Source organism: Varanus komodoensis, unplaced genomic scaffold (genome assembly GCF_004798865.1).
Source record: "Varanus komodoensis strain SLA01 unplaced genomic scaffold, ASM479886v1 scaffold5, whole genome shotgun sequence".
NCBI classification, from domain to species: domain Eukaryota; kingdom Metazoa; phylum Chordata; class Lepidosauria; order Squamata; family Varanidae; genus Varanus; species Varanus komodoensis.
Window position 1 is genome coordinate 34,676,599 of NW_025336087.1, and position 27,985 is coordinate 34,704,583.

General features: G+C 37.8%; 1 protein-coding gene across 15 annotated transcripts in view; it reads left to right on the forward strand.

The window, feature by feature from the left end:
• CSNK1G3 (casein kinase 1 gamma 3) overlaps positions 1-27,985 on the forward strand; it is a 77,984-nt gene that overhangs the window by 42,284 nt on the left and 7,715 nt on the right. For 9 of the 15 annotated variants that reach the window (XM_044445870.1, XM_044445864.1, XM_044445872.1 and 6 more), the window contains 9 exons: positions 4,701-4,849; positions 6,626-6,860; positions 9,931-10,016; positions 10,118-10,202; positions 12,366-12,514; positions 14,088-14,183; positions 16,120-16,215; positions 21,990-22,096; positions 23,271-23,294. In XM_044445870.1, coding sequence (XP_044301805.1) covers positions 4,701-4,849; positions 6,626-6,860; positions 9,931-10,016; positions 10,118-10,202; positions 12,366-12,514; positions 14,088-14,183; positions 16,120-16,215; positions 21,990-22,096; positions 23,271-23,294 — 1,027 coding nt within the window. Of the gene's footprint in view, positions 1-4,700; positions 4,850-6,625; positions 6,861-9,930; positions 10,017-10,117; positions 10,203-12,365; positions 12,515-14,087; positions 14,184-16,119; positions 16,216-21,989; positions 22,097-23,270; positions 23,299-27,985 lie in introns of those variants that run through there. The other 6 variants (XM_044445869.1, XM_044445868.1, XM_044445859.1 and 3 more) reach the window with 5 other exon arrangements.

A 27,985-nucleotide genomic window follows, 5' to 3' on the forward strand; every position in this document is an offset into this window, starting at 1 on the left:
AGAAGTGGCGATAACCCATGGAGAGCCCATTTGTCTTTTAGGTACGTATTCACAGGGTAGGATGCTAAGTTCATGTTCTGTAAAATTACTCTTTGTTCTAAGTAACAGAAACCTGTATCATCACCTGTACATTAACCTTTTGACTGGAAGTGAAAGGGGACCTTCTTGTAAAACCTGCCTGTCCCTGATCAATGGTTTCTATTTTGGAAGGGAGCAGGGCGTCCTTCCTTAATGGTTACCTGAATAGAGGCATGATTGGAATAAAGCTTTTGTTGAATCATTTTGATTATGCAGCAACTTCTGAGAAGCTAACATGCCATTTCCCTTATTGTTGTACCTGTTATATTCTCGTAGCTTTTAGAATACTGCATGCACACAAATGTGCATAGTAATAGTGACTTCTTGCTAATCACTGCTTCAGTGGACCTTGCTTTGTGATCTACATGGCAGTAGACAAAAAACTGCCTGGTCTTCTGAATGTTGGATGGCTCCCTTGTTACCTATGTAGAGAACAGGGAAACATGGTGATGCTGGTGTATAATGGGAAGCTGTTTCAGGGATTCACCTGCTGGGATTGATTTTATCAAACCTAGTCATCTACTGTAGGGAGTTACATTGGAATTCTGTCTTCAGCTACTATTTATTAAGTCAATTTCTTTTGTATTCCTTGGACCTGCTCCTGAATAGAAGAGTTCTTAATTAGTCCTTGGTCAGCACTGGCAATAAGCAGATTATTTGTTCATGAGCAGATGTGGCTTTGTTTCCCTTACCTTACCTATTCTATGGGGGCTTTTCAGAAAACTAGGCATTCTTTATGTGCAGTGCATATTTACTCTATATTTCCTGTGCAGAAGTCATTGTTGTTACTTGTGTAAGGAAGCACTGTTACGTTATTCAGTTTCCACTTACTGGAAAGGAGTTGAAGGTATTCTGTGTGGCTTGACATCCCTTGGGATGCTCAAAGAATAGGGATAAGAGGTGCCCTTTGAGACTTGTCCCTGCATTCCCAGTACATTTTTCCCATTATCTTCTCCCTGAGAGGCCTTATTATTTTGAATTAATTAATTTCTGTACTGTCCATTAGGTAGAACTCTATATAAATTAAGCAACCTGTTAAGCAGCTAACAAAGCCCCTAAACAACTAATTAAATGCTCTGTGATAGAGGAGAGTTTTAACATGGCTCTGAAAGGATACTGAGGTTGGTGCCATGAGAGGCTTAGGGGACAGGTCATTCCATAATGGAGGGGGGCGGGCACTGAAAAGGCCCTTCTCCTTGTTGCCACCACTCGAGCCTTCCTTGGAGATGGCAATTGGAGGGAGGCCCCAGAACATGATTGTAGTGTCCATGTAGATTGTTGTCAGGAGAGGTGCTCCATCAAATATTCTGGCCCCAGGCTATGTAGGGCTTTATAGGTCAAAACTAGCACCTTGAATTGGACTTAGAATCATATAAGCAGCCAATTCAAATGGGCTAGAATTGGAATTATGTGATTTGACCATTTGGTCCCTGTCATTAATCTCGCTGCTGCATTTTGCCCAACAGCTCCTGAACTGTCTTCAAGCACATCCCAGTGTAAAATACATTGCAGAAATCTAGCTTAGAAATGACCATAGCATAGACTACTAATATCTCTGGCCATATAGAGGTGTAGCTGAGCCACTAGCCAAAGCTGGTAGGGGTTACTCTGAGCCGCTGATGCTACCTGGCCTTCAAGAAGAGCCAGGCAACAAATGTGTTCCTTCAGGGGGAGTGTGACCTCATTTAGGAATCCCCTGCATCTGTCTGGTCAGAGGAATCTCTCATTAACACCATCTTAGTCTTGTTTAGATTGAACTTTAGTTTGTTACTCCTTAATCAGTCTGATGGCACGGCCCGACACTGGTTTAGCACCTCCACAACCTCACCTGCTGAAGATGAAAAGGAGAAATAGAATTGCATGTCATCAACAGATTGATGGCAAAACACTCCAAAATACTCAACAGTTTCATGAACATGTTGAATAGGCCTTCTTCTTTTAGCCTGGGTTGGAGAAGTAAAGTTTCTTGACTTGTCTTTGTATCTGGAATATCTTTCAGGGCTCTCAGAAGACTAATAGTTGTTTACCTTCTTACTTTGTTGCTAGGCTTGCTTCTTTTCTACAGAAGAATACATTTCATTATTTCACTTCACCACCAGGACTTAGTTCTGTAATGAGCTATACTACTACTCAGACTGAGTCATGAAGTGTTCCTTAATGTGCTGTTCTTTGAGGGGTGCTTTTTTTTCATTTTCAAGACCAAACATTTCAAGACCATTACAATTGTTCAGTTCCTTTTGCAGGCAGACTTTTTTTAAAATACACATTGTCTATATAGATACCTAATTAATACTTAAACATGACATATATTAGTTGGTTGCAATAAGTATAGATGTGTCAGCTGTGTTTTCTTCTATGGAGGGAGGAAAGCAAAGCTTGAAATGTAGAAGTGGGGTTTTGGAAAGCTGAGTAAATTCATACTTCAGATCAAGATAGAAAGAGCTCAGGACCTGTGCTTCTCAAGAATTTAGAACACTGTTCTCCTGTAGCAGCTTATATAGTCTTAGTGTTATTAGCTGTGATTGGCTGTAGAATGGAATCTGAGGATGTATATGTGTGCAGTTGTCTTAGGTTGCCCATTAATGCCAGTGAAAGCGAACAGAGTGCTAACAGCTGTTTCGTTGACCCGTCTTATCCATGACAAAAAGAACTGTCAATGGGATCCCAACTAAATTAAAATAATCTTCAGCCAGAAATTTTCACTGAACAATATAAGTGATAAGTCAGCCCTGAAGCCTATATGCTAAAATACAAAAAGGGGGTGGGGATAGGGCGGAAGGAGAACAAAAGCAAGTTTAAGCATCTGGTCTTAAACTTACACTTCTTATAACAAGTAGCTGGGCTTAAAATAGTTTTGGTAGTCTGATGGAACTGTCTTTTCTTTCCCACTGCCCATTCTGTGCTCTGGCTTGGCTACAGGAAATAACTATGTCACAAAAACAAGATAAGCTCACAATACCAATGTAATTTGTACTTACATCAACATAGGAATTTAGTAGCAGTCCTATCCTTGTGTAGCTGCTGTAACTCAAGGATAGGGTTGCAGTGTTACCAAAAGTGTTACTTTCTTTAATTTCTCCTCCCATTTTTGTACAATAAAGGTAACGTTGATTTTAAAAACTGTTCAGTCAGCCCTTTTAGCTTTAAACACAGATTTGTATTTTTTTGCCCAAAGGAAATGAGCACGCTAATGAGTAGCTTTAAGACATGTAGTATTTCTATCTATAGATAGTCCAGTTTGTAGTGCCTTACATCACTTTGTTAGAATAATCTACTAGTGCATTTAGGTGGGCTTTGCTGATCCAATGCTAAATTAGGTTCTTATTCTAGGGTTCCATAACATATTTGCACAACCTTGAATCTGTTATGGTGGCTATTAGATTGGCTGGCTACTAAATCAAGACTTTTAGACATAATGCTTGGAATTGTAGCTTGTGTTGGTAAATGTTTCAGCTCTAATATTCTAGTACAGGATTGTAACTTCCTGTTTCATCTTGATTGGAGTTCATGATAACTGTTAAGTAGACAAGTAATGTGTTAAGACTTACTTAGGCTTCTTAAAAGCTGGGCTTGATAAAGTTTGTGTCTGTGTGATTATTTCTGCAGTAAAGTTACTGTGCATAATTCATATAATTATAAATGGGTCTTTTAAAAAGCCATGATTTAAAGTGTGCATATTCTTACATATACATTATCATTTATTATTATTTAATTCATTTCTGCATTACTTATAGCTGAAGCATAAACACAAAACAAGCAACTAAAAACATACTGTTAAAAATAGTCTTGTAGAACATTGGTAATCCGCTCAAGCCCTAGATATCCAAGTATATTTTTAAAATCCTTGGCATAAAAGGTTGTCTTAACCTGGAATTAGCTGTAGTGTGGAGTTTTTTTCCATAGATGGGGGGCACCAAAGAGAAAGCCCTTCCTTTTTTGTCACCCTTTGACCCCCCCCCCCATGGAACTTGGAGGAAGATCCCAGATATCAAGAGTTCAGAGAAGTGCTCCAACAGATACTGTACTTCCAAGCTATGTAAGGCATTATAGGGTAAAACCAGAACCTTGAATTGGGCATACAGGCACCCAATGCAAGCAGTCCAGAACTGGTCTTATACACTGGACCTATGGGTCCCAGTTACTAAGCTGATTGCCACATTCTTCATAAGCTTACCTTCTGAACAGTCTTCAAGAGCAGTCCCACATAGTGTGCATTGTAGTAATATAATTTAGAGAGTATCAGAGCATAGTTTACTGAAATCATGCTATCGGATTGTAGTTGGACCACTTCCTGAAGCTGGTAGAAGGCACATCAAGACACAGAGGACACCTGAGGCCCGACTGACAAAGATGGATCAGGGAGAGCCTCCAAGCTACAAACGTTTTAAAAATACCATAAAAAGAACTAATGCATTCTTTAGTAAATCAAATATTTTCTAAAAGAAGCTATGTTTTTCTCAGAAGGAGCTTAGTAGTACTAAGCAATTTAAACATGCAAATATTTGTGTAAGATAAGTTTTTAATATATTTATCCACTTGATAGATTAAATTGTTTTTAAAGAGTTAAATACAACCAATGATATTGCAGTTGTCAAAATCAATGTTACTTTTCACTTTCTCAGATGGAATACCTCAGGTTTACTATTTTGGCCCTTGTGGCAAGTATAATGCCATGGTGCTAGAACTACTGGGACCTAGTTTGGAAGACTTGTTTGACTTGTGTGATAGGACATTTTCTCTGAAAACTGTTCTTATGATAGCCATACAATTGGTAAGTATTGTTTCTTCATTTTTTCTTAAATATTCCTTCTACAGTATTGGCTTGAATAGTGTTTGAGCAAATGCAGAATCAAAGGATTATTCTTCAGTTCATAATTAAATGCTGGAAGACAAAGATTTGTATCCTGAGATCTCATGAGCAGAATATGACATATTCTCTGATTCTCCCATGCTTCCTTGAAAATCGGGAAAATTGGAGCACACTCAGGAAGTGTTGGAGTAGCTGCATAGGAGAAGGGAATTTATGAGAGACAATGGCTGAGTTTTAACAATACGACAGCCCACTGTTGTAATAAGCCATAGTGGGCAGATTAATGAAGTTGAACTTGACAGATGATTGACCTTTTTTTCAAGGCCCCTTAACAGCTGAGATTACAAGCTGATTTCAGTTTGCTTAAGCTGTCACAGATTCCTTGATGCACAAACAGACTCATGCTTTACATGTAATGGGATCATTTAAAGAAGAATTTAAAAAAGCTTCTTTGTCTCCGTCTTAATGGGGAAGATGCAGCAGCTGATTGAGCACCCCACCACCTTCTTTTTCAACAGATTTAAGGGTGCCCGATCTATTTAGTGGTGCCACCTTAGGCGCAGAACAGTGCTGGTGAGTGGATCTTTGACTCACATCCTACTCTTGGGCAGTAAGTAGGAGACAATAGGGTCCCTGATCTTCTCCATGTTTCTGCCCTGTACCACTGAGTAGATCCACAGGGGAAGCGTCATAGGTCAGCTCTTGAGCTGAGATGGACACATGCTCCTTTGGCAAGAGGAAGAGATGCTGATCCTCCTTGCCACCAGATTGTAAGGTCTACTCTTGAGCCACTGGCAAATCATTGTTCTGTGTTGTTGAGGGGAAGCTTCTGGCAGCAGCCCCTGTGTACCTCATGGGCACTTTTCAAAGCTGGTGTCTGTGGGGCTAATCCAGCAGCCACTTGTCAAGAGGGGCACGGGATTTTTGCTGCTCTTGGCCAGAGACTTGCTGCTGGTTAGAGTTCATTCATGGTAGGTTCTGTCATCTGGATTTAGGCAACACAGCAACAGCCCTTGGGTGCTCAGGGTGAGGATCTGGGGAAGGAAATCTCTGAATTACCTGGGCTGTGCTTTCATGACACAACCACCTAAGATAACAAACCATGGTGGCTTGTCATGCTGTCCGAGCCAGGTCAGCTTTTATAGAATCACCAGCCAAATGTTTCAAAACAGATCATAGTGTTAAGGATGCTGAGTTCAGTACCTAGTACCTACTTCTACACTGAAGTGATACAGGTGAATACTTATGTAATATTCACAGCTCTTTTTATTATCCAGAAGTCACTTAAATTGCAAGGCAGTGCTGGTACTAGAAAGAAGCAAGCTGTATTTTTATTTTATGTAAATTGTCTTGGCAAATGCATTCTTTATTACTAAATATTTCAGGTTTTTCTGTGAGAAGCAAACAAGCATTCTTATCTTGGTCAGATTTTTCAAGGTTTTTAAAAGTGCCCTCTCAAGATGAAAAATTCAGTGGTGGCACAGGATGCCAATCACTTCTTATTTTAACAGAGTATTTGAAAAACCTTGCCATGTTTACTCACTGGCCATAAAAGACCTCCTACTCCTGTTTACCTAACTAAAGCAAAATTTAGTAAGACAGTGTCCATGTTTAATTTGGCATATGAGAAATCATGTTCCTTCAGGAAAGACAAGATATAGCAATGCTTGCTTTTGTTTACTCTATTACTTGTTCTGTTTTTTAAAAAGCTAACAAACAGTTCTTTTACTCTAACAGATTTCTCGAATGGAGTATGTTCATTCAAAGAACTTAATATACAGAGATGTAAAACCTGAAAACTTCTTAATAGGACGACCAGGAAATAAAACTCAACAAATTATTCATATTATAGATTTTGGTTTGGCAAAAGAATATATAGATCCAGAGACAAAGAAGCACATACCATACCGAGAACATAAAAGCCTTACAGGAACTGCTAGATACATGAGTATAAATACACATTTAGGAAAAGGTATGTATTTTTTTTAGAACACAATGTAGCAGGCTCATTTGATTTCTGTGACCAGTTTGTTGCATAGTCATAATTACTTTTGATGACTTGGATTTTGTATTGAAAACATGCATGTAGTTTGAAGCATGCTCAGTGAGGGTTGCCTCTTAAGTTCCAGAATACTTATCCTAGTGAGTTCTTGGCTTTGAAATTCTTAACTGTGAAAACCTTTAAAAAATACCTTGCATAGTATCTTTTCATTCTGTAGCATTGCACAGCTGAGTTTAATCTCTTGTGCCATAGTGTGACTGGCATCAGCGACCAGACCAAATTATTGTACCACCTTTACTGCAGTTATTACCTTTAGTATTGCTGTGTTGGTTCTTCCATCTTGTCACATTAAAGGACTAATGAATCCTGATAATTCCTACTTCTGTAAATTCGGCCCAGGTTATTTAGTCCTCAAAACTGCAGGATAGCTACAAAATGTCTATAGGCATAATCTGTTGGAAGGAAGGGGAAATAGAGCTTTCACAGTAGAATAATTACTTCATGAACAGCTATGAAAACTTGTTGAATGGCATCAGAAAAAAACCTGTTTTTAAAAGATTGTGCACATTGCTGCATTGATATATGATTAGAAAAGATGCCTAAATAGGATTTAATTTAGAAAGTTAAAAGTGTATCAACTAATTTCAGCTTCACAGACAATTTCAAGTATGTATAATATAAGAGAGGACTCCAGCTATTTGCATACTGAAGCCTCATTTAGCAAGCATGTGTCAAATGTCAAAGTAGAGCTGATAGACATGGGCTTCTTTCCAACATGGAGGTTTTCTCATGTATGAAAAGTATGTGAATTAATCTGGAAAAAAATCCTTACTTTGAATTAGCCTCATCACTTGTCTCTGTGTTACCTCTTTAGTATTCTCTTTGCTTCTCCCTGCCCTCCCCCATTTCTTTAACTATGATAGTTTAAAAAATGTCTTTTTGAGTCTGTCTGAAGGATGGGATCATGTAGCAGGTTAATATTTGTATACTTGTAACTCTCTTAAATAAAATACGGCCACTAAACCTGGTGTGAAGGACCAAATGCTATTTAGCTGATTTATCTCTTGCTACTGTTGAAGCAGCCCACAACAATCAGAAACATATAATAGATATCTTAAAGCCCATACCTTTAAAGTAAAAATAATAGAAAAATTACTTGTTCAATCAGCAGTTAGCATTTGATATTACCTTCTGTAGGACTATTGACATTAGATGGCTATATGATGAAGTGCAAGAATAGTCCCACAGAAGCAGAATCATGTGTTGTCTTTGCCCGTCTACATATCTTTAAAAATGGTTAGTGTATCAGTGTCCCTTACTTGTCACATATTTATTTATTTAGAATTTTTGTACGCCGTCCCATTCACATGAGCCTCGGGACAGCTTACATACAATAAATAAACGCAAAACAAATAGTGCACATAAAATCCAGATTCACATATGCTTGACTTTTTCCTTCCTGTCTTACCATTGCATTATATGCTTTTCTCTTTTGGGTAGTATCTTTTCCTCTCTCATTCCTTCTCTTTGCAGCACAGAACAAAAGATTCATGGAGGGCAGCAACTGTTGTTTTTGTGAAGCTTTGTGTATCCAAATACTGATAGCATCTGCTATGTACCTTGTATACAATTTCCTTTATTAATTCTGAATACATATATCCTGCCTTTACCCATATGGGCCCATACTCCAAAATTCAGTATAAGAAAGTTTAACAAATAGCCCAAATAAACAATTGTAATCAAAAGCATATAAAAACAAGCAGCAGTAAAGATCCTTTGAGAATAGGGTTCTTATCTGAGATAAGCTTTATGTGCTATACAGATGTCTCTAGGGAATATGTTCTGGAGATTGAGTTGTTACATAGGAAATAATCTGTCTCCATTTCTTGCCTGCCTAATCTCTGAAGGTAGGGGACACATAAAGCAGGGCTTCTGAAGATTCAAGTTAACAAGCAGACTCATATGGTTGAAAGCGTTCTGTCCCACTGTTGGAAGGGTTGTATTATGAACAGTGTTGTTTGCTTTTCTCCCTTCATGCAAGGAGAGTGAGTCTCTATTTCAGAAGAACCCAACAGAATAGTGTGCTGGGGTTGAATTCAGCAGTGAATTTACCTTGACAGAAAGCTCCTTGGCCTGTATAAGTGAACACAGTTGATTTTAATTGCTGTATTGTCTGTGCTGTATTGCATCCAGAGGGTCCAAACTCCCATAGAAGCAGTAATTTTTGGAGAAAGAGGATATAATGGGTGCAGGAATAGGTATGAATTGGGTACCCCAACTAGAAACACTTTCTTCCAAGACAGAGTTACCATAGGTAACAACCACGTTTTCTCCTTTCCTAGCTCTAGACCTAGCTGTAAGGCACAAGCAAATTTCATAGGCCAGTGAGTGAGGCTGTTCTCTGCCTCTTCAAAGAGACTATGGTATGCTTCTTCAGAATGCAGCCATGTCTGTCAAACATAGAAAAAAACTAAAGTTGCAGTGTACTAGCTATTGTATTCCTTTTACTCCTGAACTGAAAGGAATCTATGGACAGCTCTTTGCAACTCACCCCACTTCTCCTAAATCAAGAAGAGAAAGACAGGTTTGTAAAAGTGATAAGTAAGGCAGTTCCTTTCTTGCTTTCAGGAATTCAGTGACTAAGAAAAAATTCAGTGTCCTGTACTTTTTGAAAACAATTTTAGTGTTTTTAAACCTCAAGTGTAGTACCTTGTTTGTTGCTATGCCAAGGCAGTGACACAGTGAGGTTCCTTTCTAAGTAAATGCTTTCTAATTAAATACATGACTTAAGTAATTTCCAGATACTACTTAAGGATTTCAAAAACAGATTTTATGGTAAAGAATAGCCTTTTCTGTACTAAATATTTTTAGTATACTTGAATATATATACTTCAGTATATTGAAACTGTACTTGAATGAAAAGCTACAAAATATAGAATACACTTTGTAAACAATTGTATAGTTTATTTGTATCATTGATGTCTTATGTACTGCTTCAGAATTTCTTGTTAATCTTAATGTTTTCAATTTATTTTTTCAGAACAAAGTAGAAGAGATGATTTGGAAGCTTTAGGTCATATGTTCATGTATTTTTTACGAGGCAGCCTTCCATGGCAGGGCTTAAAGGTAGTGTGTTACTTATTTAAATTTGTCTTAGTTCTCCAGCTATTGTCCTAGTTTCATAAAATGTTTTTGAAGCAGTCAATTTCCTGTCTTTCCAAACTTAGGCAGATACATTGAAAGAACGGTATCAGAAAATTGGAGACACAAAGAGAGCAACTCCCATAGAAGTACTGTGTGAAAACTTCCCAGGTAATCAGTTCAACAGTCAAAGAGCAATTTATATTGAAATTACCTTGGCAACTGATCACTAAATTATACCCATGATTTTTCGTACTTGTTATAGTAATCTTATGTTGGTGATCCTCCCACACTGTGTTAAGTTGCCTAGAGAAATGTCTTATGTTTTATGTTGAGCTTAGTTGCTTGTAACAGCTCATATGAAGCTGATTATGCAGTAGGTGGCTTGTAGTTGCTATATAGTAAATTAATCAGAGAGACTCATAAGAAGCAAAGGTTTTGTTCACATCACCAGTGTTACGCCAAAACCTATATTGTAAACTGTCCAGAGTGCTTTGGTTATGAGCAGTATAGAAATAAAATAAATAATGACCTCTACCACAGGAACAGTATGTAAGATAAGAAAACTTGTGGAAAGGGAGGAGTAGAGCATAAAGTGCTTGGGAATAAGGAAGTAGAAAGGAAGCTAGAATAAGGGTATATCCCTCTGTTGCATGAACTTTCCATTTATGTTGATAGGTGAGTGCAATAAGTTCAGAGTCTGGAAATTTAAAATCTGTGTTAAGTTTGACAATGGGTGAATTAGTGCAAAAGCTCTAAATAAACATAATAGCAGAATAACATTTTTGACAAGTACAGTAGACTCCCGGTTAACCAGAACTCAAGCAACTGGCACTCTCAGGCAAGTGGCAAAAAATCAAAGAAATAATACTTTAAATAGAAATTAAAATAAAATCAGTTTCCAGCGGAAATATAAGCTTAAACTTGGTGTGCCATGCCCACACGCCATGCACTGCGCTGTGACTAAGCCCATGTTTGTCTCCCACTCCTGCCAAATTGCCATGTGTGAACATACCAGTCATTGGGACCTGTTGTTCAAATTTTGTGCTCTCTCTGAAGCATGCCAAAACAGGTCCCAGGTAAGTGTGCTTACCCTCAAGCAGAAGATGGAAATACACAAAAGGACTGGGAAAGGTGAGCGTCATGGAGTGCTAATGCAGGAATTTAATGTCAGTTAATCAACCATCTATGACATTAAGGCTGAGTCTCAGAAGACAGAAGTCTTCATGTGTCTTAATTTGCTTTTACTTACTGTATTTCAGTATTAATATCAAGTCAATACAGAGTTTATGGTATGGTATGGAATGGTATGGAGTATAGTATTAATTAGGCCTATTTTTAATAGTAACTCTCAAGCAACCAGAAACTACATTTATCCTGCATCTAGCAATCCCCATGGGTGCCAATTAAGTGAGAGTCTACTGTTTATGACTTCAGCCTCTATTACTTCATACAGTTGTATGGATTATAATGCTTTGATTTTATAGAATGGAAGTAATTAAAATGCATTTAATTTTTTTTCTTGTTGTGGTTTGTGTTGTGATGTTCATGGCATGGTATAGAAATCCTAACCCGTATATATTATGGATGTGTGCAAACAAAATGATACATCTCCCTGAACATGTTCAAAGGAATGAAGGAGCATACTATGCCTCCATGAAACTCTGTTTCAACAAATTTTTCCCTGGAACAATATTCCTATATACAAAATGGATTATACAACAGAGGCTCACAAGAAAAAGGACAGACTGTTGGAAACCACAAATGCATACCAAACTCATTTGGATAGGGTTCAACTGCTCCTATCTCTTTAAGACAGAATATGTAAATCAAGAATATTTATCACTTGAAGTTGGATTTTAGTTTAGTGCCATGAAGATGATGATGTAAATGAAAACTCTCCAAGAGTTTAAAAAATGAGACACATCACAACAAGGAAGATCAATAGTCAGTACGGTAAAGATTATACAGTTGCCCTCAGTTCTACATACTAAGGGGAGCCTCTATAGAAGAACTTTCCTGCCCTAGAAGTTCAACTTGAACGCGAGGCAGGTACTGAGAATGGCAACAGGGTTGGGTGGAGTTAGTGTGCTTATTCTCGCTCTCTCTCATTGAAAGTAAGATTAAGAATAAACAAATGTGACAAGGGTTAATTGCTGAAAATTTATCCTTAGAGTCTATGTTTAAATATGAATCGTCAGGGTTTAATCTTTACTTGTGCTGCAAATTACATCTTGTAAAGTTTCTTTCTTTTACTATGAAGACTAAGGATGCACATAACTTCTCATATGTTTTCTAACAGTTAAAATAATAAACTTATATTTATTCATGTAGAGGAAATGGCTACATATCTTCGTTATGTGAGAAGACTAGATTTTTTTGAAAAACCAGACTATGACTACTTAAGAAAGCTCTTTACAGACCTGTTTGATCGAAAGGGCTATTTGTTTGATTATGAGTATGACTGGATTGGTAAACAGCTGGTAAGTTCATTGAAATACTACTTAAATATTCCTGCAATTCGTGACAGAATCTGGATGTTGGCATAGAGACCACTTGTCTGCAATATAGAAAATACAGCAGTGTAGACGGAGTTATAGAAGACACTCCATTTTAACTTCACTACTTTTCCATCATTTCTGGAACCTTATAGGCCCTTTTTTCTCTTTGGAGAGGGTACTGGAGTTATATTTGTCTTGTATTCTGAGGATGTGGAAGATAGACACTGTTTACACTTTGAGGATAACAGCTGTAGAGAACTATAAGGACTATATATAAGCTATATCCTGTTTTACATTCCATTGCATGTAGCACTCTGTTTTGTTTCTATAGTTTAATCAAAATAGCTAATAGGATCTTGTTTACAGAAAGTAGCACTGAATCTTTCTGTTTACATTCCCTGCATTTGAGAATATGGAAGCTTAATAATGCGATCATTTAATAATGAACTTGTATATTCATAAGCACCAATGAAATGTACATTCAGTTCACAAGGTTTAGATAATTTAAATAGCAAATGTAATGTGTGAGCTCTCAGATGCTACTTGCTGCATTGTGCAGAATTGTCAGCTCTCCTTTTTAACTGCACAATCCAGTGAGGATGCCCATAATACCACAAACTCCAAGAATTATAGGCATTCCGTGAAGGGTAGAAGAAGCATGAATGTGAAGGTCATCATTGTGCTTTTCTTGCCTTGTAAAATACTTAGATGACTGATTTGGGCTATCTAAGTCTTTTGCCCTGGAATGTAAGAAGGCGAGGTGGAGATGCAACCAGAGTATTTCAAATTCTGGCAGAACTTGACCCCTCCCCTCTCTTCCAACCTTGGTGCCATAGCTGACACTGTTTTTTCTGTTCATACTATGGAGTAGACTGACTGCACTCTGAATTCAGAGTCCCAGGTCTTACTACAGAGCACATTAGGTGCTGGGACTCCAGCTTCTCCCATCACTTTTTAGACTCGTTCTGGTGTCCATTGGATCATGCCTTTAGTGAACCAACTCTTGAAGTAACTTTCACAATGAAATGGAGTGTTTTGTCTCTTGTCACAAGGCAGGTTTGCATGTAAGTGCCCATGCTACAAACAAACCCTAGAACAGATAGTTGTCATTCAACAAAGTTGATAATGACTGCTCACCACAACAGGGTTTGCATGACATAGAAAACAACCAACCATAACAAATAACTGTAGGTTGTTGTGTCATGTGAACCCAATCAGTAAGTTAAAACTGTTTAATGAAAGTCTGCTTCTGGGTTAAATGTTAGGAGATCCCCTTCAAGTGTCTTTGAAAATAATTGTTTAAAATATAGCTAAGTTAAACTCTATCTTATAGATAGGTCCACAAAATTACTAGCCTTCCTGTTCACATACACTAATCTAGTAATATATGTGAATAATCTTTGTGGTGGTAATACTACTTAAAAAGTTTTCTAGATGAGTGTGGCCAGCCTATGTTAGGCCATGGGAATTGAAATTACTTCAATAAGTTTTTTAAATGTTAATATCTTTGAAATCTACAATTTTACCAGTATTCTGACTATTGTATTGTTTATAGCCTACTCCAGTGGGCTCAATCCATTCAGATCCTGCGATAACTTCCAACAGAGAAGCACATCCACACAGAGATAAAATGCAACAGTCCAAAAATCAGGTACGTTATCCACCAATAATGTGTGCCAGCGTTCTTCTGTAATAATTTTGTTCTGCCTTATGCTGCCAGTACAACAGAAGTGTACTCATTTGCTTCTGGCGTATAACATCAGTATGGGTGTTTTGACTTTAGGCTTTAAATAAGTTTAAACTGTGTGCATGTGTGTGTGTTTTAATTCAAGCATCAATATTTCAGTCTTCATTACAATGTTAAATTTTCTGCTGTCAGTGCAGAATACAGAGGCACTGAAAAAGCAATAGGCATGGGTGCGAGATTATCCTTTTCCACCCCAGCCTCTCTCTTCTTCAGAATAACGCCCCCCCCCCCACACCCCATCACCATGGATAAACATTATATTGACACTGACATTAGCCATAAACACAACCAGTTTTTCTGCTAACGCAGGATTTGAATCCAGTCTCAAATACAGATTTCAAATCTGATTTAGAGGTACTTCTGGTTAGTGCTCTGATTAACTATGGTTTAAGAAGTGGAGAGTTCACTCTTGAAGAGGGTGTGCATTGTTTTATTTCCTTCTTCTAGAATCTAGTTTTTTGGTTAAGTACACTTAACTTAGAATTATGGTCTAGCTTCAGCTTCAGATGTCAGCAGTGTTTTAGAACTCCTATACTTCTTTGTTTTTCCCCATAATGATGTGTCTTGTCTTAGTAAAAGCACTGTGGAAAGCAAACAGAAATGCATGAAAATTGTTTAAGCGCTGCAATCACTCATGTGAGAATTTTCCATGTTGATATGACCAAAAAGTTCTTAACTTCCAGTATGTAGTGCAATTTTAGTCTATAGTAAGTACAATTTTAGTCCAATAGTACAATTTTAAACATGTTCTTGAAATGACTGATTTGATGCTTTCCTTTAGTCTGTGAGATGCTCTATATTTCATTTTATATTTTAAATTTCCTGAGGTGTTTCAGCCATTTGAGTTGAACTATATTGGTTGGCTTTACAACAATATCTGGGAAAAAATAAGAACACCAAATATTGGCGGTACCCATTTTTAGTATTTTTAAGAGCAAGCTAGTGATAGTTGCTGGCCTGGCTGCATCTATAGTTTACTTAGCCTCAGTAGGACAGATAGTCCTTTACAAGACCAAGATGCTCAAAAGGTTCGGGTGAAACATAAATAGTTAATGGTAAAACTAGGGCTCTTATGCTTTTAAAATGAGTTAGTTGTACAACCTGGCCCAAAAATCAGGGGGAAACATTACAGCAAGGATGAAGAAACTGGCTTTCTGTATGATGTTGGTCTGAAGGTTCCATCATCTCTCACTGTTGCCATATTGGGGCTGATGGGAATTTGTATCTGACAACATCTGGATTGCTGCAAGTCCCTCATCCTTGGACTAGTCATCACACATTAAAAAATAATGTATAAATGCTTTTGTTCCAAAAACGTTGTTTTCTTCATACACTTATATACGAAATGTATGCTATTGTCAATGATAGGATTGTTACTTGGTAAAAATAAGAAGTCCATTGCTACTTTTTAAAAGGAGTTTTGACAGGATTAAAAAAGTAGACGTTACAGTGACAGTCTGTGTTAGTGAAGTGTGCTTTCCATGGAAATACTGAAGCTCTTCCTTTGTTTGTACCCATCTGTGATATTACATTGATATCGTTTACAAAAAAAGTTTGTCCCACCCATAATGGCTGCCCCCAAATTTTTCCATTCTGCATGGAGTTTCATGTTTGAAGTTTCTGTTGAATTATTCCAATTAATCTTTTAGTCTTAAACTTTAAACATGTCTTTCTATATTCAAATACATATGTACACGTATTGCTACATGTGCATAGTTGCCCATGTGTTCTTGTGATGTTTATGTAGAAAGCAGTTTTTTAGTCGCATGACATGTTTAATATGTTCTGGGTTCTTATTCCTCTTTTTCCATGCATGTTTAATGCATTATATAACTTGCAGTCGACAGACCACAGGGCAGCTTGGGACCCCCATCAGGCCAATCCCCATCACTTGAGAGCTCACCTAGCAGCTGACAGACATGGTGGCTCGGTACAGGTATTTTCTGTTCTTTGCATGACTCTTTCTGCATCTTGCCTTGGACACACATGGCATGTGTCTAGATTTCTGTTAAAAATTCTATTTCATAAGTATGTCCTTAACCCCTTTGCTTTGATTTATAATAGCCTTACTGAAAATTCATACAAAATTTGACTTGCTTTCTACAGATGCTTGTAGAACCATCTGTCTTTTGAATAAACTTAAGTTGCTTTGGTTGACTGGATTAATCTTAAGTTCTGAAATTATCCCTTGTTAGTTGAACTAGTAATGGTAATATCATTGGTACTACCATTTGGTACTTCCAAATGAATTCTGACTGTGGTGATTTTGTTCTTAGTAAAAGAAAGCACCTTGTATAATACTAATATATTTTGCTTGTGCTGAAGTCCTACTGTCCAAAACAGATGATCAGTGCTTTCCTGCTTTCATTTGCTAGTCCTTTTTAAACAGTCAGGAAGAAAATGTCTGGACTGCATCTACCGTGTGTGTACTGCAAGTTCCATAAGCACCAGTGACCCCTTAGATGGTACATGTGTAATGCAGTAACATTCTAATTTTCACAAGTTTTATGTGCAGGATTCTTCTCCATGCTTTAGTTTGGGTGCTAATGGAGAGATATATGAGTTCAAGCCTATTTTCTACTTGGAGAATTATCAGTTAATCACAGCAGTGCATTTTAAAGTTTTTAAATCTTGTATTCCGCCTGGAGAATTTTGGATATTAGACACTATAGAAGTATAAGACATGAAATGAGAGTAAATGTGTATAAAAGCATTTCTGCTTGCACAATGAAGAAACAAGTTAGCTTATTATCTACCTCAGAGTCATGTGATAAATCCTGTAAAGGGAAAATTCTATACCATAGGGTTGGCAGCTGGCAACCCCACCAGGTCTCCTCAGCTAGCCCATGACTGCCCTCCTGGACAAATCAGCAGTTAAGCATGAGCAAAGCCCACACTACATCTCCTATGAAAATTCCCATTCCTAGTGCAGCAATCCGTCCTGAAAAAGGCCTGATCAGAAAAAAAAAAAACTCCAGTGGGAGGATTTTCTATGCCTAATTGCTTTGGAGCAGACATATTATGTGTCTGAATGGAGGAAATGTGTGATAGATGTGTGATTGGTGTATGCATGTGGCTTTGGTCCCATGCACTGTTTGAACAGAATGTTTTTGATGAGGGCATGTCACCCTTGAGTTAAAAAGTTCTTTTCTGCAGACAGGATGAGATAATAGTAAGGAAACTGAGCAGTCTTTGCTTAATCTTCTCAAAGTAAATAACAGATTGAGTGACAAGATGTAGGAAACATACAAAAGTTAACTTAGCATCCTCTAGCCCTTTAAATGGATCCCCCAGTCCCTTAGGAGTATTGAATGACTGTAGGTGGTACATCCTTGGCCCTTAGCTTTCTCTTTCTTTCATCTAAAATAAGGCCCTAATAGACTCCTGCATCTTTCCTAGTAACCACATGAGGCACAGAATAATTGGTGCTCTTTCCCTCTGCCTTGTTGGCGTTCTATTCTAACTTTGTTTCACTAACACCTATCCAAAGCGAATTGAAAGTCTACCTTTTCCCTTGTCACTGCTATGGGACAACTGCAAATCACCCAGACCAATAGAGGACACCTTCTGATATATTTTGCTAACTGTTGTCAAGATTGCCTGGAATCAATACTGTCTCCAGTATTAGACAACAATAGAAATAGAAGGCATTTCTATAGTGGGTGATTTTAATCTGTGACTGGAACACTATTGAAAATGATTCAAGGCATAGAAATAATACTAATATTCATTCTAGTTTGTGGCATTTTGTAAGGAAAGGAGAGGGTTAAATCTTGCTTCATCTGATAACATTTTTTAATGTATTCCAGCAACCATGTTGCAAGTAACTTTAAAATGTAGCTTGATTTTTTCTTGTTGGGCACCACTGATCTTAATGAACATATCCCACCCTTTTTATTTTTTTTTCTGAAGTGAGAGAACATCCATACTCCTCACAGTATACAAAATGAAATCAGCAATTTTAATTGTATCAGCAATTTTATTTGCAATATTTGTCAATACTTCATTGTTGTTATTCAGCAAACTGTTAAATGGTATCTACTTATTCTGTGACAAAGATCAGAAGCTAAGCTGGTGTTGTCATAGTGACTAAAGGAAGGAAGGTGGCTCTGGCACTGATGTCTGACACCTCCATGGACACCTTTGACTGAAAAAGAACAAATTACAAGTTACTATTCTTAAAGTGGTTACAGTATCCTCTGGCAGCTCTTCCTATCAAAAGTGCCACAGTAATAGAGATCTGTGAAATGTGTTATCCTCAAAGATTAGTTGGGATTTTATGTGTTTCTGGAAATGGTCCTATGTGGCCATCCATGGTTCTTATGTTCTAGCCATGAGACCTGAGATAACCAAGAAATCAAAGTGATCCAAATATTTTGATCAATTAGCATCAAAATTATCCTAGTTAGGGTTGTACTATGAATGACGACTATCTCAGAATCATGGAAATGTGTCCATCCAGTGCAATATGTTGGTGTATTATTCTCTTCTTTGGTCTCTGTGTATGCATGCATGCACACACATTTCTCTTCAGCATTTTGGATGTGTTATAATTTCCTTAATTTATCTTGATTCCTGATGCTTTGCATTTCAGGGCATTTCAAACTGGTCTAATTAATTTTGATAGCAGAAATTTATTAAATTGCAATTTGATGTCCCGACTTTTAAAAACATATTTCACGTATTTTTCTCAGGTGACTTCTTTGCAGAAGAGTCATGAGCTGTCTTTTATTTGGCAGTTGTGTTATACCATACCTGTACAAAACATGTACTTGGATCAACATAACCTATCAAGCATTTAGTGAATTAGTCCAGAAGATCACTACTATTAGGACATACGCTTTTGAAACTGTGCTCTAGATTAGGAGTAAATTGCTCACACAGAGACACATGTATAATTTTGTTAAGGCAGTAGATGTTTAGCAATTATCAAATGTTCTGGAATGGGGAAGCATATGATCTGATCCCAGCTTATCCAAAGCTGAATAAACTCACCTTCATACAACCAAAGCATTCCTCTTAGGCTTGAGGTTTGATTCTCATCCATTAATGCAGCATTTCATTTTCTTGGCAGCAGGGTGTGGTAGGGGGGATGTGGGGGAATACATATCCAGAACTGGACAACAAGATTATTAATAGTTGTTGTAATTCACAATGTTAAAACAAAAGCATTCAAATCATGCTGATCTCACATATCAAATGTCCTGTAAATAACAAAAACAACTTCAGTTGAATTGGTACGGCTGCCTGAAGTTTTACTGTTAATTACTTAGTCTTCAGTGTTGTTTGAAGCACTACCAATGTGGACTGATCTGGTGCTGCTGGCTCAACTTGCTTCAGCTTGTACCATTTGCAACTGAAATGCCATCCTGTTCCAGCTAATAAGGCATAGCTGCATAGTTTTGTCTCACTTGATATTAATTGCCCTTTTAAGGTAATTGCTGCATTTTGCACATGAGTCTTAGGATGTTATATAAGAGTCTGGTAACCAATCTAATAACACTGTACAGATGAATCATGAGTTTAGTTTATTGGCACATCAGCACTGGTTCCTGCTAAGCAAAGATGAAGATGATATAGGAGAGCCAGAGGAATACACTGGCATCAGACGGATGAGCTAGGTTTCACCTTTACATTGTGAGTAGAAGGTAGAACTATACCTGCAACAGCAGTATCACAACGCTCTTTGTTATATACTGCACTTGCAGAGTTGAGCATGGAACTTGTACACAGAGTGTATAACTGTTCTTGCACACGGAGATACTAAAGATGCTCAGTGATGATGAAAAAAGAGGAGCTTAATGTGAGCAAAACTGGATTTGTTCCTTGCATATGCACTTAGAAATGGATGGGTAGTGTGATTGTTTCTTCAAGGATGCTTTTGTAGAATTGAGGGTATTAAATTGTTTCATTAGGTTTGACAGTCACAAAGCAACTGAAAGTAACTTAAAATAGAAAGTTTTAACCTTGACATAATAGAATCAAAATAGTTTCCTGTTCTCATTTGTTTATATTTTCAAATAGTATGGAAATGAAAGCAATCAGTTAGTAGTGATTATGGATTTTTAAAAAGTCTTTCAAGCATTTGGATGATGCTTTTTAGCCTTCATCTTTGGCTTCCATTAAAGAAAATGACTGATACAAGTTTTGAATAAAAATTGACTGGTTGTCTAAGAGTGTTTTACTTAATGTGAGACATTCAAATTTTTTCTGACCATTTTTCTTTTTGGAAACAATATATTGTTCATTGTTGTGTTTCACTTGCTAGCCTCCTACATTCTTGTTCTATAAAAGTTTGTCTTAGTTCCTGAAAATGTCAGCTGAATAGCACAGATGAATTGTCTCTTTCAGAGTACTTGCATTGCAGCAACTTGAAACACTTCTGAAAGGTCTCTTTAAATTGTGTTTTGTTTTTCCTTCAGCTAATTACCCAGAAGTCTTGCTGCTTATTGTAGGAGGCTGATTTCACTTTATAACTTCCTAACCATTTTTCTAAATAATATTTTAGATCTTGGTCTGTTTACAGGGACCAGTTTGTTGATGTTCTCTAGTTTATGGGAATTTGCTGACAAGTACATTGACAAAGGTTTTATACCACATTAAAAATCTTTGTTTCTCTTCTCTTAGAACAGGGGTCCTCACACTTTTTCAACAGGGGGCCACTTGAAAGGTGCCAGTGGTGGGTGCAGGCCGGCAAGGGGGTGGGGTGTGCAAGGCAGGCGCGTGTGGTGAGGCAGCGGCTTGCTCGCTTGGAGATCGTTTTCGTGAGGCCTATAGCAAGCAAAGTTTTTAATGTGGAAGAAGGAATAACACCTTTCCTCTACTGGAGCAAGCCTTTACTTTGGGACACAAAAGACTTAAGGGAAAATGAATCCTTGGCCCTTAATTTTGATTTCCTCCTTAGAGTTCCCCATGTCATGTGACTTAATGAAACTTCTTATAACAGGATATTCATAATACCAACCTGCATTGAACATTCAGACAACTATGTCCTGCTCCTTTGTAGTAGAATGGTGAAGTTTCAGCCATACTTTGCTTTATAGTAATTCTGCGTCATTCATTATTGTGCCATATTGCTGAACCACACAAACATGAACTCAAGTTGTGAACCTCCCATAATTTTGTGAACCACCCAGAAACTTTGGCTTGCACAGTATAGAAATGAAATTAATAAGCAAAAAAGCAATTGAGCTACATCATTTCCTGTATGAATGATTAGACTCTTATTTAAGTTACTTTGTGACTTAATATTCTAATCTAGGAAAAGTGAGTAATTCTACTTTCTACAAGTGAGATACGCTATGCATGGAGGCTAATTTTGCATATGGCAAGATAGTTCTTTCTTAATAATACCATCCATTACTGTTTATGACAAACTCTGGTTTAGTCCTAAATGTGGTATGCATATCTACTGAGAGGTAAGTTCTGTTGAGCTTAGTGAGATTTGTACATAAGAAAATGTATTTTAGGATTGTAGCTTAAATCCACTCCCCACCCTTTTAACCAGTCACTTTTATTGTTGATGGCTTTTTCTACAAGCAGTTGGAGAAAGATTTGCAATATAAATGCATGCGGCTTACCTAAAAATAGGTATAAGATATGAAAGACTATATAAATACATAAATCACAATTCTTTGGAATGCTGTGAAAAGCAGCAGCAGATGAAGCAATTACCATTATATTAATTTTTAGAAATGCTTGTAATTGCAGGTTGTAAGTTCAACAAATGGAGAACTCAACACTGATGATCCTACTGCTGGGCGTTCAAATGCACCTATCACAGCCCCTACAGAAGTAGAAGTAATGGATGAAACTAAGTACGTATTACTGAAACAAAATAATACCTATGCTGATTCCACCATCTTGAGTCTGCCAGTGATGTTGAATCTGCCAATTATTTGCTATGTGATTTACACTATTCTTAGTTCTTAAATGTAACAAGCAAATCAAACCACTTAAGCTGTTTGCTTTGATCTTGTAAAAAGGCAAAAGAAAATGATGGTTTCATTCACTTGCCAGCAAAATGTATCTGTACTGGCAGCTATAAAAAAAATCTAACTGTTCTCTTGGGGAGAAATTTCCTTTCTTTGTAAATCAAGCTGGAAGTATTCTAAGTATTTAGAAGCTGCAAAGATACTATCCTTTTGTTGCTTTTACCATTTGTGATACCCAAAGTGATATGAGATAAAACAAATGCTGGGCATGGGATACATTTCAGTTGCTTAGAATTGTTGGTGCACTGGTGCCGCAGCCCAGTGGCTGCATTCATGCTACATTGTTTCATGTAGCTCTCTAGATCACAGTTGTTGATGTATGTTGCCACTTCATCTCCAACTTACAACTACCCTATGAATAATACCCACACAGTGATCGGTAGGGAAGGAATAGCATTTTCCCATAAAGCTTTCAGGGCGACGTAAAAAGAATGCCAAAGGAACAGTCTTTCTTCAGGGAGTTGTACAGCTTTCACATGTGTAATGCTGCTTCAAGGTCTCCATAGAATGTTCTTCCTACTGTAGTATAACAGAACATACAAGCAATGGCAGGCCTGGGTATATATTCAGTATACCTATTCAGTATTATGCAGAATCCACATGTGCAGAAGGTTGCAGTAGTAGGAAAAAAGTTCTAATGATACTTAAGAGGATCTCTCTTCTTGTCTGCATTAAACTCTTGTGGCTTAGAATTGTATTCAATAGTAAAAACTCATGGAAAGAACTTACAAGCAATGTACCTACATTTGTTGTACTGCGTAAACTGTCTAGAAAAGTACTTAAGTAACTAGCTGAAATGTGAGGTAAGTATTGTAATATTTTTAATGCTACCATCTGTTACTCAGATATAGTCACATTAATTTTATTGATATTCACAAATTATACCTTTACTGTCACTGTAGCTTTGTCGATGTTGTACTATGTGTGCAAAATGCAACTCTTTCACAATGTGCAGCATACTGATTCTCTTTTCCCCCTTGTATTTTCTTTGTATTAGCTGCCAGAAAGTGTTGAACATGTGGTGAGTTTTAAAGTATAGGCAGGCAGAAATGGCTCCAGATATTTTAAACACAAAAGAGCTCTCACGAGCAAAATACAATTGGAAAAGAATTCAAATGGCTTTTACTGTTGGTCTTTTTTAACATGAGAAAGTTTCTGGCTTATTGAGGAACACTTTTGCCTGCTTCAATTCTTGTTTGTTCTGAAGTGATGTACTTTTGTCTAATATTTCTAAATTTCTGCTTTAATATCACTGTTTTACATAATTGTTTTACCCATTGATATACCACTTTAAAGTAAAACATTTTTTTACAAGTATTTTAACTTCCACAGTAATATTCTAACATCATAAACAATTAAAACATTTGAATGCCACCAAGTTATAGCAGATGCTTGCATTTATACATAGTAAAGTGTTAAGCACTGGAGATTTCCTAACTGATAGCTCAATCTCAACAGTTGCTCACCTATTATTTTTTTGCATTTCTTGATTTCCATGGTTGTGTTACTGTCATAATACAGTCTTGAACTTGACTTTTATTGGAGGCCAGTTTTAATAGTTTATGTAATTGGCAGAATGTCTAAAGGGTAGAATGTTTAAAGGGTAACATTAGTACAGCTCCCTTAACCTGGTATTTGCACCAGATAACTAGGTCCGGGACAAAGCATTCCTTCATAAGACTGTTTTAGCTTTTAGATAACATCATTCCATATAATGTATATGTTTAAGTATAGGTTTTCTTCGAAGAATTTTACCCCACTTTTCATTTCAAAAATAAAAATTGCAAAAAAATAAAAAGCTCCCATACTAACTTAGTAGGGTCACTAAGACAGTCATTGCCCTCAGGCTTTTCAGTCTAAAAAAGTCTGAAAAGGAAGAAGAAAGCCAACTCAGGTTCTAGTTTAGTTGCAGTTGACAAAGTTACATACATACTGATAAGAAACCCTATAACATAAAACACGGTATGAAATTGGCACTATAAAGTTACAGAATAAGCACAGCCCTTAGATGCCCATAATCATGGTAAATAAAGCTATTTGGCATGTAAAAACACAACTTTATTCTTCTCATTGAGAAAGAATGCATGTTTCCAAACCTGAATCATTTCTTGGAACTGAGAAGAGTATTCCGTCCCTAGTGTTCCTCTAAATACAACTCTACAGTAGCATCCTAGGTCTTCTACTAATTGGTTCCTACAAACACATAAACCTGGTTTGTTTGTAGTAGCAACTGAGATTACAAGATGACTATGGATTGTCATTGAATTGTGTGTTGTCATAACATGTGAACTCTGTGTTATTTTAATTATGAACAACTCAGATGCCATTGTACATCACACAAATGCCTCCTCCATTGCCATTGTACATCACACATACACCTGCACAGGGTTTAATTGGGAAAAGTTGCATAGCTTGAAAATGTTTGGTGGCAATGCTCCCACACCTATGTAATTCTAAGATGGTTCCTCTTAAGTAGTTAGCAATATCCCCCATCATGACTGTCACCTCTGCTGCCATTTACCAATACTGATTGGGGTACCAAAGCCTTCTGCAGAAATGGCCATCCTGGCTTCAACTTTGAAGGGCAAGATTAGAGATTGAACTTCACAAGTTGGGGTTGATTTGGGAGCTTTATGCTGCCTCACCAGCCTGTTGTCAACATGGAGAACAGTTGGCTACTATCCCTTGATACCAACAGCTCACATACAATTAATGCTGGTATCATGACAGGTTATGTTCCCTTGTCTATGATAGGAACAGGTCATTTGAATGGTTGTTTCCATGCACAGATCATACTGCTGAGACAACTGACAAATGTGATGGGACCAGACTTTGCACTGTGAGTTGGACAGATACTTTCACTGTTAAGTCTCCAGCGTACCATCCTGCAGGAACAAGCAACAGGTTTCTGAACTCAGGCATGTTCCTTTGGCTGGTAGCTTGTTCTGTGTGGCTGAGACCTACTCCTTCTGTCCAGATAGTGCTGAAAACAGACACAGTCCCTCCTGCCCCCACTATATTTTTATGGAAACAGATGCCTGGGAATTACCTGACAAGTTCCCACATTCTGTAGGAGAGGACTGTCAATCAGATACTACTTTCTACTATTCAGCTGCTCCATTGCTGCCATCTCCTGATCAGGTGGGTAGGGACTTGAGATCCTATTTCTCCCTCTAAGGACATGGGACAGTTTGCTGAACAAATGTTTTATATAACACTCAGCTCTCAGCAAACAGTGCCAAAGCTTGAAGACCTTGTTTTCAACATGGTCATTATCTAATTTATTTATTTAAAGCATTTTTTTTATGCTGCCCCCTTTGCAACAAGCCTCGGGGCGGCTTACAAAGCAAAAATCGCAGGAGAAAAATGCTGCAATCCATTCCTGTGAATAAGGAAATGAGGAAATTTGATGGGTGTTGAATATACCTGTTGAAAGCACAGAATTTCAGCCTCAGAATTTCAGATTACTAAGCAGCCATGTCTGAGTACCAACTTTTCATATAGGAAAACTTTGGCTCTTTATGTGACAACCTCGTGAAGAATTGCCAAAGTCTTGTGAGAGTCTTTCAGTGTGAGATGAAATGCCTCAAAACAGTAGATTCTCCCAGTGAGGCATTAGATAGATTGCATTGCAAAGGCAATGAAGGGAGCTGTCTCTCCACAGTGTCATACCTGGTTCCATTCTGCTGGTTGATGGCAGGAGACCCACCTTTTGATGGCAATGACCTATTTCTTTCAAAAAAACACAAATCCTTTGTTTCAGTAAAGAAACAGAAAATACTGCAAGGAAAACAAGTTTAAACCAACTGAACTCCATTTTATATCATTGCTGCTATTGGCCTTGCCATCCATCTCTTGGCCAAACCAGCAAGAGGATGGCTGCATATGCATTTGCTGTTGAGGTGCTTGGGCAGGTGGAGAACTTATTCCATCCCGCTTGAGCAGTTGTATGGGCAGCTGGTTTGCCATCGCGTGTATAGAATACTGAACTAGATGGGCACATGGTCAGATTCAGCATGTTTTTTCTTATGTTCTTAACTACTCTTTTAGTCCCAGACTTTCCACCTTGACACTACAATACCTACATTATTAGTGCCACCAAAATTAGAGGAAAGGTGGCATTTCTAACAAACTTTTGATTTTCCCATTCTAATTCATTCTTCTGTCACCCCACCTTAGACTATCAGCTTTTCTTCCTGTTTCAGCTTCAATTGCAGCAGATTCCTGCATGCTTTCAGTAATTCAAGGTGGTTATAAAATTGAATTTGATATCCTCCCTGCTTTTCTTTTTTTTTGGCATATGTGCAACCACACCTTCACCTGTGTAATCTTCACCTTCATCTACTTTTGTTACTAGGAGGTGTTATTTGTTCTGTCCCCTCTCACCAACTCAAGAGTAGCTTTTATTCTCACAATTTTACAATGCCAAAGAGTGATTGAAGACTTAATGTGCTTATTACCACCAAAAGGTTAAGGATGATTATCTTCATTCTGGCCTCTTTTATGTGGATGTCAGTTGTTTGGCTTGATCATTCTCAAGGACAATTCTCCTTGATGATAGATTTTCCTATCATCATCAGGGAATCTTTGATTCATAGTCAGGAAGGATGTTTGCCAGTTTCAGTACTCCCATTTTGCCTTGTGATATCAGCAAGAGTATTTACCAAATGTATGACATTTGTGTCTACCTCTGTATTCACAGAATAGAAATAGAAACAGAAGGAGTCTCCCGGGCCATCTAGTCTGCCCCCCAGCTCCAGCTGGGTCTGCTCACGACATGCCCACCATGCGTATGTCCAGCCTATCCTTGAACACCCCCACCGATGAGGCCTCAACCACCTCCTGTGGAAGCCCATTCCATACCCTTGGGGTCCTCACTGTCAGGAAGTGCTTTCTGGCATCTAAATGGACCCTTGGTTCCCTGAGCTTTGCTCCGTTGGAGCATGTCCTGCCCTCCTCTGCAGGGGAGAACAGGTCTCTACCCACCTCTGTGTGACAAATATTACCCATATCCTAAAAACTTGTTATTAGTACTACAATTTAGTACCAAGCTCCTGCATTTTGTTATGATTACACTGCATCTTTTGAATGTATTGGGACTGTAGATCTAGCTGAAGAATTTGGAGTTGGCTCCCACACAGACTTTCAGTTCATCGGAGGACAATGAATTCCCTCTTGGGTCAAGCTCACTGAGGGATCAGCTACATACCTCATAGGCACTTGACTCCTCAAACAACACAGATGGTGGTTTCTTCCTGCAACAAGTTCATCCTAAGTATAGCAAGCAGGGCATATCTGGGCTAGGGTAGAGAAAACAGAGTTGTTGTTTGAAATGAGAGTAGCTCCCTCAGTCACTGAAGGGCCACTGGTTCCTTGGTTTGACCAGGATTGAATGTGAGAGTTAATGTGGTATCCCAACTCTCCAAATCAATGTTCTTGTTTTCCCTGAAACGGAACAGTGTGGAGGTTTAAGTTGATGTGCAAGATATAATGTGCCATGTTCCGTTCAAGCAGATAAATAAAATTACCTGACCTTTGGGGCACCTTTATCTGAATATAGAATAGTTTAAGTTGTTAGACTACTAGGAAGGTAACTCAACTTTAAATATAATACCTATCTCCTTTTAAATCAGCATTTCATAGCCCAAGGGCCACATGGGCAGTCGCATGCATATACATAAGCAAATGTAATTTTAATCATTTGGACATTTT